This window comes from Myxocyprinus asiaticus, chromosome 46 (genome assembly GCF_019703515.2).
Source record: "Myxocyprinus asiaticus isolate MX2 ecotype Aquarium Trade chromosome 46, UBuf_Myxa_2, whole genome shotgun sequence".
Taxonomy (NCBI): Eukaryota; Metazoa; Chordata; class Actinopteri; order Cypriniformes; family Catostomidae; genus Myxocyprinus; species Myxocyprinus asiaticus.
The window spans coordinates 2,898,309-2,914,957 of record NC_059389.1 but is presented as its reverse complement, the minus strand read 5'-3'; the positions used below and the strand labels follow the sequence as shown (position 1 = coordinate 2,914,957).

The 16,649-nt window shown below is 35.1% G+C and overlaps 1 protein-coding gene across 1 annotated transcript in view; it reads left to right on the top strand.

The window, feature by feature from the left end:
* The window catches only part of kcnq1.2 (potassium voltage-gated channel, KQT-like subfamily, member 1.2), a 180,299-nt gene that overhangs the window by 112,573 nt on the left and 51,077 nt on the right, over nucleotides 1–16,649 (top strand). Inside the window, exons 15-18 of the mRNA XM_051689309.1 lie at nucleotides 120–195; nucleotides 1,830–1,924; nucleotides 2,043–2,083; nucleotides 2,560–2,621. Coding sequence (XP_051545269.1) covers nucleotides 120–195; nucleotides 1,830–1,924; nucleotides 2,043–2,083; nucleotides 2,560–2,621 — 274 coding nt within the window. The remainder of the gene's footprint in view (nucleotides 1–119; nucleotides 196–1,829; nucleotides 1,925–2,042; nucleotides 2,084–2,559; nucleotides 2,622–16,649) is intronic.

Sequence of the window (16,649 nt, the reverse complement as noted above, 5' to 3'; positions counted from 1 at the left end):
GTTGTGTCCGTGTTATTGTTTGCACCAAGTGTACTGCCATGTACACACACACATTGAAAGCATGCATGCTCAGTGTTTTCTGACACTGTGTGTGTGTTTGTTTATTTTGTTCTGCACAGACTTTCCCACGCTCACAGATCTGCCGTCAAGGTCATCAGAAGGATGCAGTACTTTGTGGCTCGACAGAAATTTCAGGTACGTAGAAAAGTTAGTTTTGTTCAAGTGGCATTTTATATTGCCCAAAGATCATAAAATCAAAAGTTACATTGTGAAGTTTAAAACAAAGTTCGTATATGCACTCATTTATTTGTTAACCCTTAAATGCAGTAGTGTAGACTAGGTCATACGCAGGCATATGCCATATGCCCACCTATCTTTGTTAGGATTTTGCATATGCCCCCTTAAAATAAGTGATGATACGTATGGCCACCAGAACAACGAGTAGTCTTTTGACACTCTTACATATTCGGGTCTTTAGAGACCCGGCACTTATATCTATCAAAAATGCATCTATAAAATGCGCAGATAGTGTCATAGTTTCGAAATATTTTCAAGACAATTAGAAAATAATAAAATAAAATATATTTTGACATATTCTGATGTTTTTATTTTTCATAAATCAAAGAGATCTGCAACAAATCTGGAACAATATTCATTATTTTCACACTGAAATTTCATGAGACGCAAATGGCTGTCAAACACATATTAAGCTACAAATAACACATAATCTACACATAAGATACACATCAGCTACACCTAAGTTACACATACTGTATGTATATTCTCAGGCACTTATTGAGTCTAGATAGACACACAACTTACATTATTTCAGTAGTACACCCAAATGACAATAGCCAAATCATTCTGTTCATGTGTTAAACTTGCTATAGTTTACTTCCATGTTGTTTCTTCATCAAATAGCAATGTCAAATGTAAATCAAATCAATCACTGTACACATATGGAATACTGATAATTCACCATTGTTGATAATTCATTGTTGCACAAAAAAACATATAAAGTATAAATTTAGTACTTATTTATCTTGTAATAAACCCCCAAAAAATAGATATCCCGTGATAGTAATCTTGATAGTAAACTCCAAAAAATGGATGAGGTACGGGGGGTGGAATGAGGTCCCGCTTAAGGGTTAAATATGTTGAAATCATGACGCCATACTTAAGTTGAAGGAAGTTTGGTCATAATCATTTACTCACACTCATGCTGTTCCAAACCTGTATGATTTTATGTTTTCTGTGAAACACAGAAGTAGACATTTGTCACGCAGCTCTTTTCATACAATGACAGTTTATAGTAACCACGTCTGTCAAGCTCCAAAAAGCACAAGAAAGTATCGTAAAACTAGTTCATGTGACTTTTGCACTATATTCCAAGTCTTCTGAAGTCATACAATAGATTTGGGTTTTGAAAAAACCCAAATATATATATATATATATATATATATATTCAATCAATGTAAAAGAGCTGCATAAATATTATTTGAAAATTCTCCTTTTGTGTTCTACAAATAAAATAACTGCATACAGTTTGAAAACAACATGAGAGTGAGTAAATAATGACAGAACTTTCATTTTTCGGTAAACTATTGCTTTAAAACTAACTAAAACTAAACTGAGATTGAAATTAATACTACAAAGCAAGATCATTTAAATTTCAGACCTGGTTGAGACATACTGCATACCTTTGCTATTGTTGTTATTGAGGTAAACTGAGGTGTAATAACAAAGCGTGGAAGTTTGAGGCCCAGGGGACAGAAAAATTGTCGCCTGTGATGACAATAGCGCTCATGGATGGCGTCTCTGTCCCACAGCAAGCGAGGAAACCATACGACGTGCGAGACGTGATTGAGCAGTATTCACAGGGCCACCTCAACATGATGGTTCGGATCAAAGAGCTGCAGAGAAGGTGAGACAAACACGTCACGCTAGATATAGAACGACATCCCTACTTTACCCCCTCAGATGTTCTCTTCCTCCAAACAATCACTGTGCTTTTCAGTTTCCTGCTGTTTTTCCTCTCGCAGGTTGGATCACACATTGGGAAAACCGGGGATGTTCCTGCCAGGTAATTCCAAAAAACCGGTCACTGCTCAAAGGGTTGTTAGGGAGAGGGAAAAAACGAGTTCCATATTAAGTACAAGTACAAAAGAAATAAAAAGGGTTTTCCCGGAAAATCCCAAATTCAATCTGGTTTCATATCCAGTAGAAAATATTAATAATGTAAGCACAAAATCATATTAAAATGGTCAAAGTACTATGTATACATACTCTAACATTTATTCTAACAATCATTTATAAGTTGAAGCTGAAGTTGAAGAAACACCCCAAAATGACATTTTGGTCAGAAAAAATCATGTTTATGAAATCACAACCATCAGATCATTAACATATGTCTGCCTACATTTACATACTGTATACAGTATTCCCTAACTTGATTTCATATACGAAGAGGTTAGCCAATCATAGAAGATGTAATTCACATAAAGACACAACAACAAAAGCGTCTGTTTAACTGGCGTCTTTCTCATCTTGTGTTTCCAGAGAAAGGTGTGGATAAAGATTATTATACAGTGGGAGCCCGACTCATACGACTGGAAGATAAGGTACAGAAGATTAGCTCTCATATCCAAACATCTTGTTAAAAAACAGCTGGTTTTCTGGTCTTGGCTGGTTTAAGCTGGTCTAGTCGGTCTCCCAGCCTGACCAGCTCAAAAGTGGCCAAAACCCCTCTAAAACTAGCAAACAGATGTCAGTGGTTCTCAGCTGGTTTTGCTTCAGGACCCAGCTCTTACATTGAACATCAAATGACGATCCAAATTGACCACATTTATTTTTTTTCCTCAAAAATAAACAAAGTGCCCTTTGAAATGTATTTGTAAATATATAAATACATATGAATACATAAATAATAAATGAAATAATAGATATGACAATAAATATGAATAAATAAATATGCAAATACTGTATATACATATTAATGCATTTAAACAAGGTAAACAAAAATCAGATAACTACCCAAATTGACCAACATTGTTCATCATACAAAATGTAAACAAAATGTCCTTAAAATCATGCTTTGAAAATATTTGTAAAATGTATAAATAAATATGTATACATAAATAAAACCTAAAATAATAGATATAACAATAAATAAATATGAATAAATAAATATGAATAAATAAATATGCAAAAAAAATATATATATACTGTATATATATTGTTGCATTTATAAAAATATATAAATAAGAATACATAAATAAAACCTAAAATAATAGATATAACAATAAATAAATATGAATAAATAAATATGCAAAAAAAAATATATATATACTGTATATATATTGTTACATTTATAAAAATATATAAATAAGAATACATAAATAAAACAAAATAATAGATATAACAATACATAAATATGAATAAATAAATACGCAAAAAAAAAATATATATATATATATATATATACTGTATATATATTGTTGCATTTATAAAAATATATAAATAAGAAAACATAAATAAAACATAAAATAATAGATATAACAATAAATAAATATGCAAATATATATATATATATATATATATATATATATATATATATATATATATATATATATATATATATATATATACTGTATATATATTGTTGCATTTATAAAAATATATAAATAAGAAAACATAAATAAAACATAAAATAATAGATATAACAATAAATAAATATGAATAAATAAATATGCAAATATATATATATATATATATATATATATATATATATATATATATATATATATATATACTGTATATATATTGTTGCATTTATAAAAATATATAAATAAGAATACATAAATAAAACAAAATAATAGATATAATAATAAATAAATATGAATAAATAAATATGCAAAAAAAATATATATATATACTGTATATATATTGTTGCATTTATAAAAATATATAAATAAGAAAACATAAATAAAACATAAAATAATAGATATAACAATAAATAAATATGCAAATATATATATATATATATATATATATATATATATATATATATATATATATATATATATATACTGTATATATATTGTTGCATTTATAAAAATATATAAATAAGAAAACATAAATAAAACATAAAATAATAGATATAACAATAAATAAATATGAATAAATAAATATGCAAATATATATATATATATATATATATATATATATATATATATATATATATATATATATATATATATATATACTGTATATATATTGTTGCATTTATAAAAATATATAAATAAGAATACATAAATAAAACAAAATAATAGATATAATAATAAATAAATATGAATAAATAAATATGCAAAAAAAAATATATACTGTATATATATTGTTGCATTTATAAAAATATATAAATAAGAATACATAAAACAAAATAATAGATATAAAAATAAATAAATATGAATAAATAAATATGCAATGTTCTGTATATATACAGAACATTGCATATTTATTCATATTTATTTATTTTTATATCTATTATATATATATATATATATATATATATATATATATATATATATATATATATATATATATATATATATAATTACATTAGAGGTAAGCAGGGTAAACGAAAGACGACCCAAATTTACCAAAATTGTTTGCCACACAAAATATGAACAAAATGTCCTTAAAATCATGCTTTTAAATGTATTCAATAAATATGAATACATAAATAATAAATAAATACATAATGTATAAATATATAAATTACTAACAAATAAAATAATAGATGTAACAATAAGTACATATGAATTAATAAATATGCAATTATATAAAAGTGTATTTATATTAGAGGTAAACAACCTGTTCATTTGACATTTTTGAGTATCTTCTACACAGTGACCGATGAATTTGCGTTGAAATACTGTACATTTTTAAATGAACGTGTGGCCTTTGACATCATCAGTCAAAGAAATGTGAAGCATTTCACCCTCCCTTTTAAGACTTGATAAATCTGTTCATTTTTTATCCTAACGAAGCATAATTAAATGGTTAATTGCTTTGTATTTTTTGCATTAAGCATTTTTTTTCCCTGCTGTCCACGGCAGAACAAACCTGCGACACACCAGTTGAAAACCACTGCCCTAAACCCCCCCTTACAGAAACCATTTGGCATTTTTTTTAAAAATGCAGACCTTATTTAGCCCATTTATAAAGTGGTTTTCATTAAGGAACCTTTGCTAGATTCCCACAATATAGGTGATTTAGTTTTTGTCTCTAGACCGATAGTAAAACCTGATATACACATACAGTACATATAAACACACACAAAACAGGCCTCAATTAACTCATTATCTTTCTTTACCTCAGTAGTTCTATCTCATTCACATACACTCTGTTAGCCTCAAAACTATGCTATCAGAGTCGTCTGGTTAAAAGCGTAATCATTTCGTTGTGATCTTGTCGTTCACCACAGACTGCATGACACAGAGCGCTTCCCTCCTGTTTGTTTTCTCTGTAGAGTAAGGCAGTATGTTATTGTCAGATTTGAGGCTTTTGAGAGATCATGCGATTGTACCGTCTCTCAACAGCAGTTCTGAGGATCAGGCGTCTTTTCCAGTAAATGATATCTGATGTTAGCATGACTCTTGCTGGTGTGTACCCGATATTCATAATATTGAAGTATTACTTCAGCAGAACCTGAGTTCCTATATAACATGGTTCAATATTTACTGAGAGAGGGGGCAAAATTACCATTTTCGCCTGATTTTGGAGCAAAACTACAGGTCAAAAAAATAACCTTAGACAGGTGTCAGTGTCATTATTTTATTTGTACACAGAGATAAGTAGGTCTGTTACTAAAATCAGTTGATTTCAGCACACTTTGTTACATTATAAGCCAATAGTGTGAATCCAAAAATGGGAAAAAGCCCTTTTTTGTGTCGTTTTTCCAAAGTTTGAGTGCCTATAACTCCAGAAGTATTAAAGATATCTTAATATCCTTGAATATTCTGGTTAAGAACAAACTTTAATATATCTGTCTTCATTTTTAAGGCCCCATAAGTTTAGATCCCAGAGATATGGGGCTCTCAAAGTCAAATCAACCAAATTTCAGAAGCATCCCAGACTGAAATGTTTTATTTTGTTAATACTTTTTTTGGTGAAAGAAATGCATCCAGTAAATGATGATTAAAGCCAAAATAATAAATGCCATGGCAATATTTACTGAGTAATCCATTATTTTGTAGGAGGGGTCAAAAGGACAGTTTTCGCCTATGATTTGGAGCAAAACTAAAGGGGAGAAAAATAACCTCGAAATTGTCAGCGGTATTATTTTATTTTTACACAGAGATAAGTAGGTCTGTTACTAAAATCAGTTGACTTCAGCACTACTTGTTGCATTATATGCCAATGGTGTGAATCCAAAAATGGATTTTTGGTGTCGTTTTTCCAAAGTTGGAGTGCCTATAACTTCAGAAGTATTAAAGATATCTTGGGGGCCTGGGTAGCTCAGTGGTAAAATACGCTGGCTACCACCCCTGGAGTTCGCTAGTTCGCTAGTTCGAATCCCAGGGCGTGCTGAGTGACTCCAACCAGGTCTCCTAAGCAACCAAATTGGCCCGGTTGCTAGGGAGGGTAGAGTCACATGGGGTAACCTCCTCGTGGTCGCTATAATGTGGTTTGTTCTCGGTGGGGCGCATGGTGAACCACAGCGTGGTTGCCGCGGTGGATGGCGTGAAGCCTCCACACCTGCTATGTCTCCATGGCAACGCGCTCAACAAGCCACGTGATAAGATGTGCGGGTTGACTGTCTCAGACGCAGAGGCAACTGGGATTCGTCCTCCGCCACCCGGACTGAGGCGAATCACTATGCGACCACGAGGACTTACAGCACACTGGGAATTGGGCATTCCAAATTGGGAGAAAAAGGGGAAAAATCCTAAAAAAAAGATATCTTAAAATCCTTTTAGATTCTGGTTCATAACAAACTTTTGTTTTTATATCTTCATTTTTAAAGCCCTATATGGTTAAATCCCAGAGATATGGGGCTCTCAAAGTGGCTCAATGTATAAATTGTTAAATTATGCCCATTTTCAATGGTCGAAAACCAAATGTGGGCCACGCTGGTATAAAGCTAGTTTTTCTTGTCTAACAAAACAAAGGCCTGAAGTATAAATAATGTTGAAACTAGAAATGTACCTATATTTGTTCACATAAAAACAAGAGTCCAAAAATACTATTTAACAAATAGCTCTTCAGTAAGTGCAATACCTATATCTAGTTTTTGAATTTCAGAAATGTATGCATCATTAGGGGTCCAAGCAAAATGATCATAAACAAAATCTTGGTTGATTTGACATGGAATGATTCAAATGTAGATCAGGAGAGAGACTTCTAGGAGGACGTTTTGAAAGTCAAGACTGCGCACGAGTCCTGCTGTGATGTTTTGACTACAGAGGAAACGAGACAGAGAAAGAGAAAAAGAAAAAGAGAGACTTGTCGTGACAAGGCAATGGTGCTTTCTCTGGTCTCTTTACGCCACAGGGCAACAGGTGGGTGAACCGACTGACCTACACACACACTTGAGTCACAGCCACACAAACACACACATCTGGATCATACGTGCTCCATTGTTTGGTTTATATAAACACAAGACTCCACAGTTCAACATACAGTGACCCCCAAAAAGTATCTGGACACTTGCGGCACACTTAAAAATGTCTGTTATTACATTAGACAAAAACCATGAAAGCAAGTAGCATTTATTGTAAAGAAAGTTAGCACATGCACACTTTTCAAGCAAATCATTTCACAAAAGAAGTTTGTTAGATTTGAAATGCTAAAACAACAGATCTGTTTTCTTGAAGTAAACTAAAATCGCAAATGAGCTTTTGTTGAAGTCTCGTGCTTCTCAGATGTTTCTCCTGCGAAAAATACTCCAGTAATCTCAAATGTGTCTACAGAGTTTCAGAGAGATCTCAACAATGTCTCAAACTGTGCTCAGATTTGCCAAGATACCAAAGCTCAATATGAGCTCAAACATTTCTCATCGTTCTCTCAAGAGCAAATGACCTGAGCGATTACATCCACATTCATTTTAGCGCTCTATACTCTTACTGTATGTCAACAATTGACTCATTTGTGTCTTTTTTAGATCTCCTTAGGAATTTTTAGAAGAAACATCAATAAGTCTTTCCATCAGCATTAGCATGCTTAACTAAAGATCGAACTATAAATCTCACACACACACTTCTCTCTCTTTGTCTGTCTTTATTTTGGCGCAGTCATTAACATGAAAACATTGGCCTTCCCCCGTGGTGAACATTTCGATGTATTTCGTTGGACTGGCAACTCGGTGAGGAAGTTCTGGTTAATGTGTCAGTGTTTTGCAAGGGCCGACATTGATTTATACCTTCTTGACAAAGACATGCATCGCCAAGTCCTCATGAAGATGGATTAGAAGCCATGACGTTGCGTGTTATCTCGCTGTCAATTAGTCAGAGTGAAAAATGTTGAAAGAATAGCACAGAGTTTGGGTTTTAATAGCTCAAGTGAGCAGGGGTGGGGAGTTTCCTAAGAGTGTACACACAACTTTAACTTGGTTTTTCATTGGCCGGTGTGTTTATCGATGAACCCAGAGAAGAGTTTGATAATAATTGCTCAAAGGTTGACTTTTGATCGCAGATGAACAGTGTGAGACATTGTTGAGATCTCTTCTGAAACTCTAGATGAGACACATGTGAGATAACTCAGGAGAAATGTTTGAGAAGCAGGAGACTTCAGCAAAGACACAACTGAGACATTCAAGAGATCACGTTGAGATTTCTCTGTACTATAGAAATACACACTACTGTGAAAGGAATTATTTGATTGGTGCACTGTTGTATCCAACTGACTTCATACAGGTTCTAGCTTACCAGATAAAATTCACCTCAACCCGTTTATGCAGTTTGTGTGGTACTGTAAATGAAAATGTGTAAAACCAGCTTTCAGATTTGTCTTTAAGCTTGGGTAAAAATGATGTTGCCAATCAAGAACAGTGACTCTGTCTTCTTGAAAGAAAATGTGACAAACCTCATTTCGTCATTAACCTACGGAGCGGTTAGAGGATAGGGAGGGAATTTACTTTCTGAAAAGGTTTTGCATTCCCTCACAATAGCTTTATCCAACTCTTATGAAAATGAACCATGGTTTTACTACAGTAAACATAATTGAACTATATAGTAAAATCATTGTCACTAGTAGAGGTCAACCGATAGTGGATTTTGCCAATACCGATAACTAAGGTGGTGGAAATGACAGGTAACCGATTAATCGGCTGATATTTTTATAGAACGTAAGAAAAGACTACTTTTTTTTTTTTTACAATGACGGGTACAGACATAGATGCTACAAAAGTCCATAATGAATCAAATTAAAAGATTTGTTGCATAACTTGGGACTTTTAACTACACTGCCTGGCCAAAAAAAAAAAAAAAAAGTTGCATACTCTAATATTTCATTGGACCGTCTTCAACTTTGATTAAATCGTGGCATTGTTTCGACAAACTTATGCAAAGGCACAACATTTATTTCCATCCAGAGTTGCATTAATTTTTGGCTGAGATCTTGTATTGATGACGGGAGAGTCGAACCACTCCATAAAGTCTTCTCCAGCATGGGGTTAAGGTCAGGACTCTGTGGTGGTCTATTCATGTGTGAAAATGGTTCCTCATGCTCCCTGAACCTCTCTTTCACAATTTGAGCTCGATGAATCTTGGCTATTGATGTCCTGGAATATGCCATCAGGGAATAAAAATCCATTGATGGGATAACCTGGTCATTCAGTACATTCAGGTAGTCAGCTGACTTCATTTTATTGCTGCATAACGTTGCTGAGCCTCGACCTGACCAATTGAAGCAACCCCAGATCATAACACTGCCTCCAGAGGCTTGTACAGTGGGCACAATGCATGACGGGTGCATCGCTTCATGCACTTCCCTTCTTACCCTGACACGCCCATTGCTTTGGAATAGGGTAAATCTGGACATCAGACCACATGACCTTTTTCCATTGATCTACAGTTCAATCTTTATGCTCCCTAGCAAACTGAAGTCGTTTTTCCGATTAGCCTCACTAACAAGTGGCTTTCTTGTGGCCACACAGCTGTTTAGTCCCAATCCTGTAAGATCTCGTCACATTGTGCATGTGGAAATGCTCTTACTTTCACTATTAAACATAGCCGTGAGTTCTACTGTCGAAATATATCATCCTTTTTTTCTTTCTTTTTTTTGGATTGATTTTTACGACCAAAGTTTTTGTTTTCCTGTATTATTATCACGGTTTTACCACAAATATCATGGTTATTATATGATTACAGTAGAAAACCATGGTAAGTTTTATGGTTACCATGGTTTTACTACAAATACATTAGTTCAACTATGGTTGATGTAGTAAAAGCATGGTTAATTTTCATAAGAGATGGATAACGGTATCGTGAGGCAACCAACAATTATTGTGAGGGAACACAAACTATTGCAGAAGGAACGTAAAACAAACATATTCCAGAAAATAAATTCCCTTCCTGTCCTCTAAGGCAGTGGTTCTCAACCAGGGGGTCGGGACCCAATAGGGGGCCTCAGCACACTTCCAGGGGGGCCTCAAGATCTCTTAAAATTATGTAAAATAAGATAGATTATTATAATTTTATATATAATTATTATAGGCCTAATTCAACTTACTGAAAATGCAATAAATAAATAAATAAATAAATAACTCCCTTTACCAGCTTGATTTTTATGAAGAACATACAGTTCTAGACATTTCTGGAATCACAAAATGTATCATGATTAATTGTTTTAATCTATTTACGCTAGTAGTTTCTTACATTAAAAAACTTTGAAAAACAAGCGTTGTCATCATTACAGTAGAAGTATCTGAGGAAATATCTTACAGTAGATATATCTTATAATATGAATATCTAATAGTGTACATGGGGGGCCTTCGAATATTTTCTCCGGGGGGTCTTGGAGTCAAAAAGCTTGAGAACTACAGCTCTAAGGGGCTCCATATTAACCTGATAAACTTTACAGTTTATAATATGACTGTATTTCCCAATGTTGTTTGTAAAAAATTAATCTGATACATATTAGCGAGCGACTCACACCTACTGATGCAAATGGTAGTCGTACAGAACTGTGTTTAGACTTCAGTTTGAGCTCGATCAACCCAGACGGCTTAAACACATATACAAACCACGCTCCAATGCCTGCACATGTTTACTCACGCCCACACATATTCATTTGCTTGCATAAACAAACGTACACACTGTTTTGGGATGGCATATACGCACACAGCTGTAAACCTGTTGTTTATTACAGGGCGAGTCTCAACTATCCAGACAGGAACTGACTCGTTACTACCATAAAAACCATGGTTAATTTTTGACAATGGATAAAGATATTGTGACGCAACACAAAACCATTTCTTCTTGGGGCTCCACACCCAGGGGACATAATGGATTTCTCAATTTTGTTTCCTTGAAGCATCAACTTTGTCTCCCAAAATGAAAATAGACACAAATGAGACATGAGTCATTAGGTATGTTTCTATCCAAGGTGCAAATGTAATTTATGCAAAACATTACAATATCACAAAAACTGACTATTTTTTTAATCTTTTACATTTAATAAAATATTTGCTTTGTTTAGAGCACTCAGACAGTTCTGAGAGCATTATGTGAAGCAAAGTCACATACAATTTTTTATATAAATTCTATAGGAGTTTATACGGTAAATGCGTTCCCATCATAGTTTAAGTGCACTTCTTCTTATCGAATAAAACCTTCATCCTCCTCAAGCGAGCGTATACGTTTTTTATGCACATTTTGGAGATTTCTTTCGCTTCTTGGTGTTGTAAAAGTTTAGAGCTTTAAAATGTATGTGGATTGCATAGCACAGGTCTTCTTAGGAGAATTTGATGAGAAATGTTTGTTTTGAGATCTCTGACATTTGATTGCAGACTTTGGTATCTTGGCAAATCTGAGCACAGTTTGAGACATTGTTGAGATCTCGTTTGTCTAGAGGAGACACATGTGAGATTATTGGACTCTTTATCAGGGGAAACAACTGAGATGTTGCTATGGAAAGAACACTCTTGCTCATGTGAAAACAACTGGACATTTGTAGATTCTTCCAGAAACTCGTAAGAGTCCTCACAGACAGGTTGACTTCAACCATGTGTGTGGTTTAATTTGCCCACCTCCAGAGCGGATACACCCTAGGAAGTGATGTTCAGGTAGGGTTGTGACTAAATTGGTTTTTGGAGTGTGTACGCCCAGACCCAGAGTTAATCTGAAACATCACTTGACCACATTAATGTCCAAACGAACAATTCTTTATTCAGTTTGCTGAGAAGACAACAATTGCAGGAAATTTTAATATGAAGTTGTATGGAAATGGGTGTTTCTTCAACTATGAGCACATTTATGTCCCAGAGGTTCAACTTAATTAAAACAAACAGATTTCACAGGGTGTGCTGAGTGACTCCAGCCAGGTCTCCTAAGCAACCAAACTGGCCCAGTTGCTATGGAGGGTAGAGGCACATGGGGTAACCGCCTCGTGGTCGCTATAATGTGGTTCTCGCTCTTGGTGGGGTGCATGGTGAGTTGTGCGTGGTAACGCGCTCAACAAGCCATGTGATAAGATGCGCGGATTGACGGTCTCAGACAGGCAACTGAGATTCGTCCTCCGCCACCCAGATTGAGGTGAGTCACAACGCCACCATGAGGACTTAGAGCGCATTTGGAATTGGGCATTCCAAATTGGGGAGAAAAAAAAAAGATTTCAAATGTTTGGTTTTTGTTATATGAAAGTCAAAATTTATTTCTTAAAACTGTCTAGCCTTCATAATTTTTCTAAAATGACTTTAATGAATAGATTCAGACTTTCAGGGGTGAATACACTAACAGTTGCACCACTTTTTCATGTGGTGTTTCAGCACAGAAAAAAACGTCTTAACCACTCGCAATCTAGTTTACAACTGAAGTCATTTTTAACGACACCAACGCTACCGAACGGAATTGCAAAAAAAAAAAAAAAAAATAAATAAATCAATTCAATACAGTTTTTCGAAAGTACCCGTCATCTGCTGTTGTTCAATCCGTCAGATAGTCTAAGCAGGTCACTCAAAACAAACACAGGAATTTTATAGTGCCACAGAGACACAGTGTTTACAGTTTTCGAGAAAATTAAACAATGAATGGCTTAGGGGGCCTGGGTAGCTCAGCGAGTATTGATGCTGACTATCACCCCTGGAGTCGCGAGTTCGAATCCAGGGTGTGCTGAGTGACTCCAGCCAGGTCTCCTAAGCAACCAAATTGGCCTGGTTGCTAGGGAGGGTAGAGTCACATGGGGTAACCTCCTCGTGGTCGCGATTAGTGGTTCTCGCTCTTAACAGGGCATGTGGTAAGTTGTGCGTGGATTGCCGAGAGCAGCATGAGCCTCCACATTCTGAGAGTCTCCGTGGTATCATGCACAACGAGTCACGTGATGCGCGGATTGACGGTCTCAGAAGTAGAGGCAACTGAGACTTGTCCTCCGCCGCCCAGATTGAGGTGAGTAACTGTGCCTCCACGAGGACCTACTAAGTAGTGGGAATTGGGCATTCCAAATTGGGGAGAAAAAGGGGACCAAAAAAACCATTAAAAAAATTGTTGTCTCTGCATATTAAACTGGGATAGAAGAAAGAATTTTAACACTGAAAAAGTTATATACTTCAGCTTCAAGTAGACGCAATCAGTGCTGAAATAGCGATGCGTCTTGATTATTTAAATTATGTCATTATCATTTCTTTCCGAGCAAACACACCTCCTTTATTTCTAAAATGACTGTAGAGAGATGAATTGTATGAATTAATGAATACATTTCCCAGGAAGTGATTGAAGGTAAATTGTTTTTGTTAAAATACTTTCTCATATCCCAGCTTAAAATGCATACACAAGTTAGCCAACTGTCCTGTATCCTGTATTACATTTAAGCAGCGAAACGCTATTTTGCCACTATGTTTTAACGCTATTTTGGCTAAAATAAAAATGTCCCATACAAGACGCCTTTTGTTCCTTATTTATGTGGCAAAACACTATTTTGCCACTGTATTTGTACGCTATTTTGGCCGAAATAAAGAAGTCCCGTACAGGATGCCTATTTTTCCCTATTTAAGTGGCAGAATGCTATTTCTTGCAATATTTGTACACTATTTTGGCCAAAATTAAGACAGTCCTGTACAGGATGCCTAATCTCCCATATTTAAGTGGGAAAACTCTATTTTGCCACTATATTTGTATGCTTTTTTGGCAGAGTTGAAGATGTCCCATTCATGACGCCTATTGTCTTGATTTACATATTTGTATGCTATTTTGGCCAAAATGAAAAAGTCCCGTACAGGACACCTATTTTCCCATATTTAAGTGGCAAAATGCTATTTCTTGCTATATTTGGACGCTAATTTGGACGAAATAAAGAAGTTCCTTATGAGACACCTATTATCCCATATTTAAGCAGAGGAACACTATTTTGCCACCATATTTCTATGCTTTTTTGGCAGAATTGAAGAAGTCCCATTCTTGACGCCTATTGTCATGATTTATATATTTGTATGCTATTTTGGCAGAATTGAAGAAGTCCCATATGTTGGCTTGACAAAGTAAATATGCTGTTGTTCTACAGACATGGTTTAGGGTTTTTTCAGGGTTTTTAAAAAATCCCTTAGCCAAGAATAAAACAATTCTGACTGTAACTCGTCCTTGTGTTTTCAAGCTACATCCACCAAACTTGGCACAGACCTTCAGACTGTTCTGACTCGGATTGCCTTGACTTTTCTAACTGATTGGAATTGCGGTTTTCGCACAGCAGGCCATCAAAAATCCCCAAATTCCAAAAAACTTACTTTAATGGAATGTTCAAATGAGCCAAGAAAAAAAATCAAATGTAGAAAAGCCCTTTAATGTGCTTTAATCTGATTTCTGTAGTGAATTGTGCATGAAACAGTGCAGACAGTGTGTGCAGATAAACAGCAGAAACAATTTATTCTTAGCGAATTCCCCCTAGAATGTTATGAAACAAGATGAATAATTTGAGATGTGGTGGAAATGACATTTGGTCCAGAACATTTGTTTCAGAAAAATGGTGATGCAAGTATATCCCATTTTGGACAATTTTAGCCTACAGTTCAAGTTAAACTAGTGAATGTGTTTTAAGGGTGTTTATTTTCTAAAAGTCCACAGGGCCAAAACATGTGTTTGTCAAATGGTTACTGAACTCTGTAAGGACACTCATATTGGCTCCGCTGTGCTCGTAGCTCTCTGTTTCGGTGTGTGTCTTGGCACGCCGCACTTCCATTCACGCTCTCCGCCACTCCACTTTGATTTATATGTTTGGCTTTGGATCCATTGAGCACGATCAGCGCAGACTGGACAAAGAAAGGAAACCGGCCTGACGTTCTCCACTACACATCTTTCTGAGGCTATTGGGATTGTAGTATTGTAGCCTAGCTGCCCAGACTGCGGGTCTTCAAATCTAATTCAAAGGTTATCGGCCTGGCAGAGTACAGTAAACGCCTATTCCTTTCTATTCCGGTAATTACCTTTGTAGGAGCCAAGCACAATGTATGAAACGGCTATTTCAATACAGTACACAAGAACACAGAGACAATGCTCTCATATCTGGAGTGCTGTTTGGACATTTTTGCTATTTTGTTTCCCTCTGCTTTCATTGTTTTGCAAGAAAAAAAAAGATTTTTTTTTTTTTTTTTTTGTCCCAGGGCAAATAAGGCAACCTGGTCTCATTGAATAATGTTACCATACCTACATTTTTGCTAAATAATTTTTACGTGGCTTGATGAACGTATCGCGGCGGTTTCCTGGTGAAATGAACACTAGAGGCGCTACAACAACAAAGGCTTTTAATCACTTTCACACAAATCACGGGTAAAATGGCAGATTATCAGTTCATAAACACTTTTTGCTCTGTTTCTCATAGAATGCTATCTTATGACATCTAAACACTTTTACAATACAGGTGGAAAAAGTAAGTGAACCCTTGCATGTAAGAACTGGTTGAACCTCCTTTGGCAGCAATAACCTCAACCAAGTGTTTCCAGTAGCTGCGGATTAAACCTGCACAACATTCAGAAGGAAATTTGGACCATTCTTCCTTACAGTCAAGGTCGTCTTTGGAAAACGTCAGACACGCAGCAGTGTTTTTGTTGGATGGCCACTTCTAGTGAGAGTACCCACAGTACTAAATCATCTCCATTTATAGACAGTTTGTCTAACTGCAGACAGATGAATATCTAAGCTCTTCGAGATAACTTTGTAACCCTTTCCAGGTCTTCTGAGACATCTTTATTGCGAGGCATAGTCCACGTCAGCAGATGCTTCTTGTAAATAGCAAACTCAAAATGTTTGAGGGCTTTACTGTATGTAAGTCAAAGTAGCTCTAACCGACACCTCCAATCTCCTTTCATTAATTAGATGCCAGGTTTGCCAACTCCTGACTCTAATTAGCTTTTGTTGACGTCTTTAGCCTAGGGGTTCACATGCTTTTTCCAACCAACGCTGTGAATGTTTGAATGACGTATTCAATATGTACAAGAACAATAC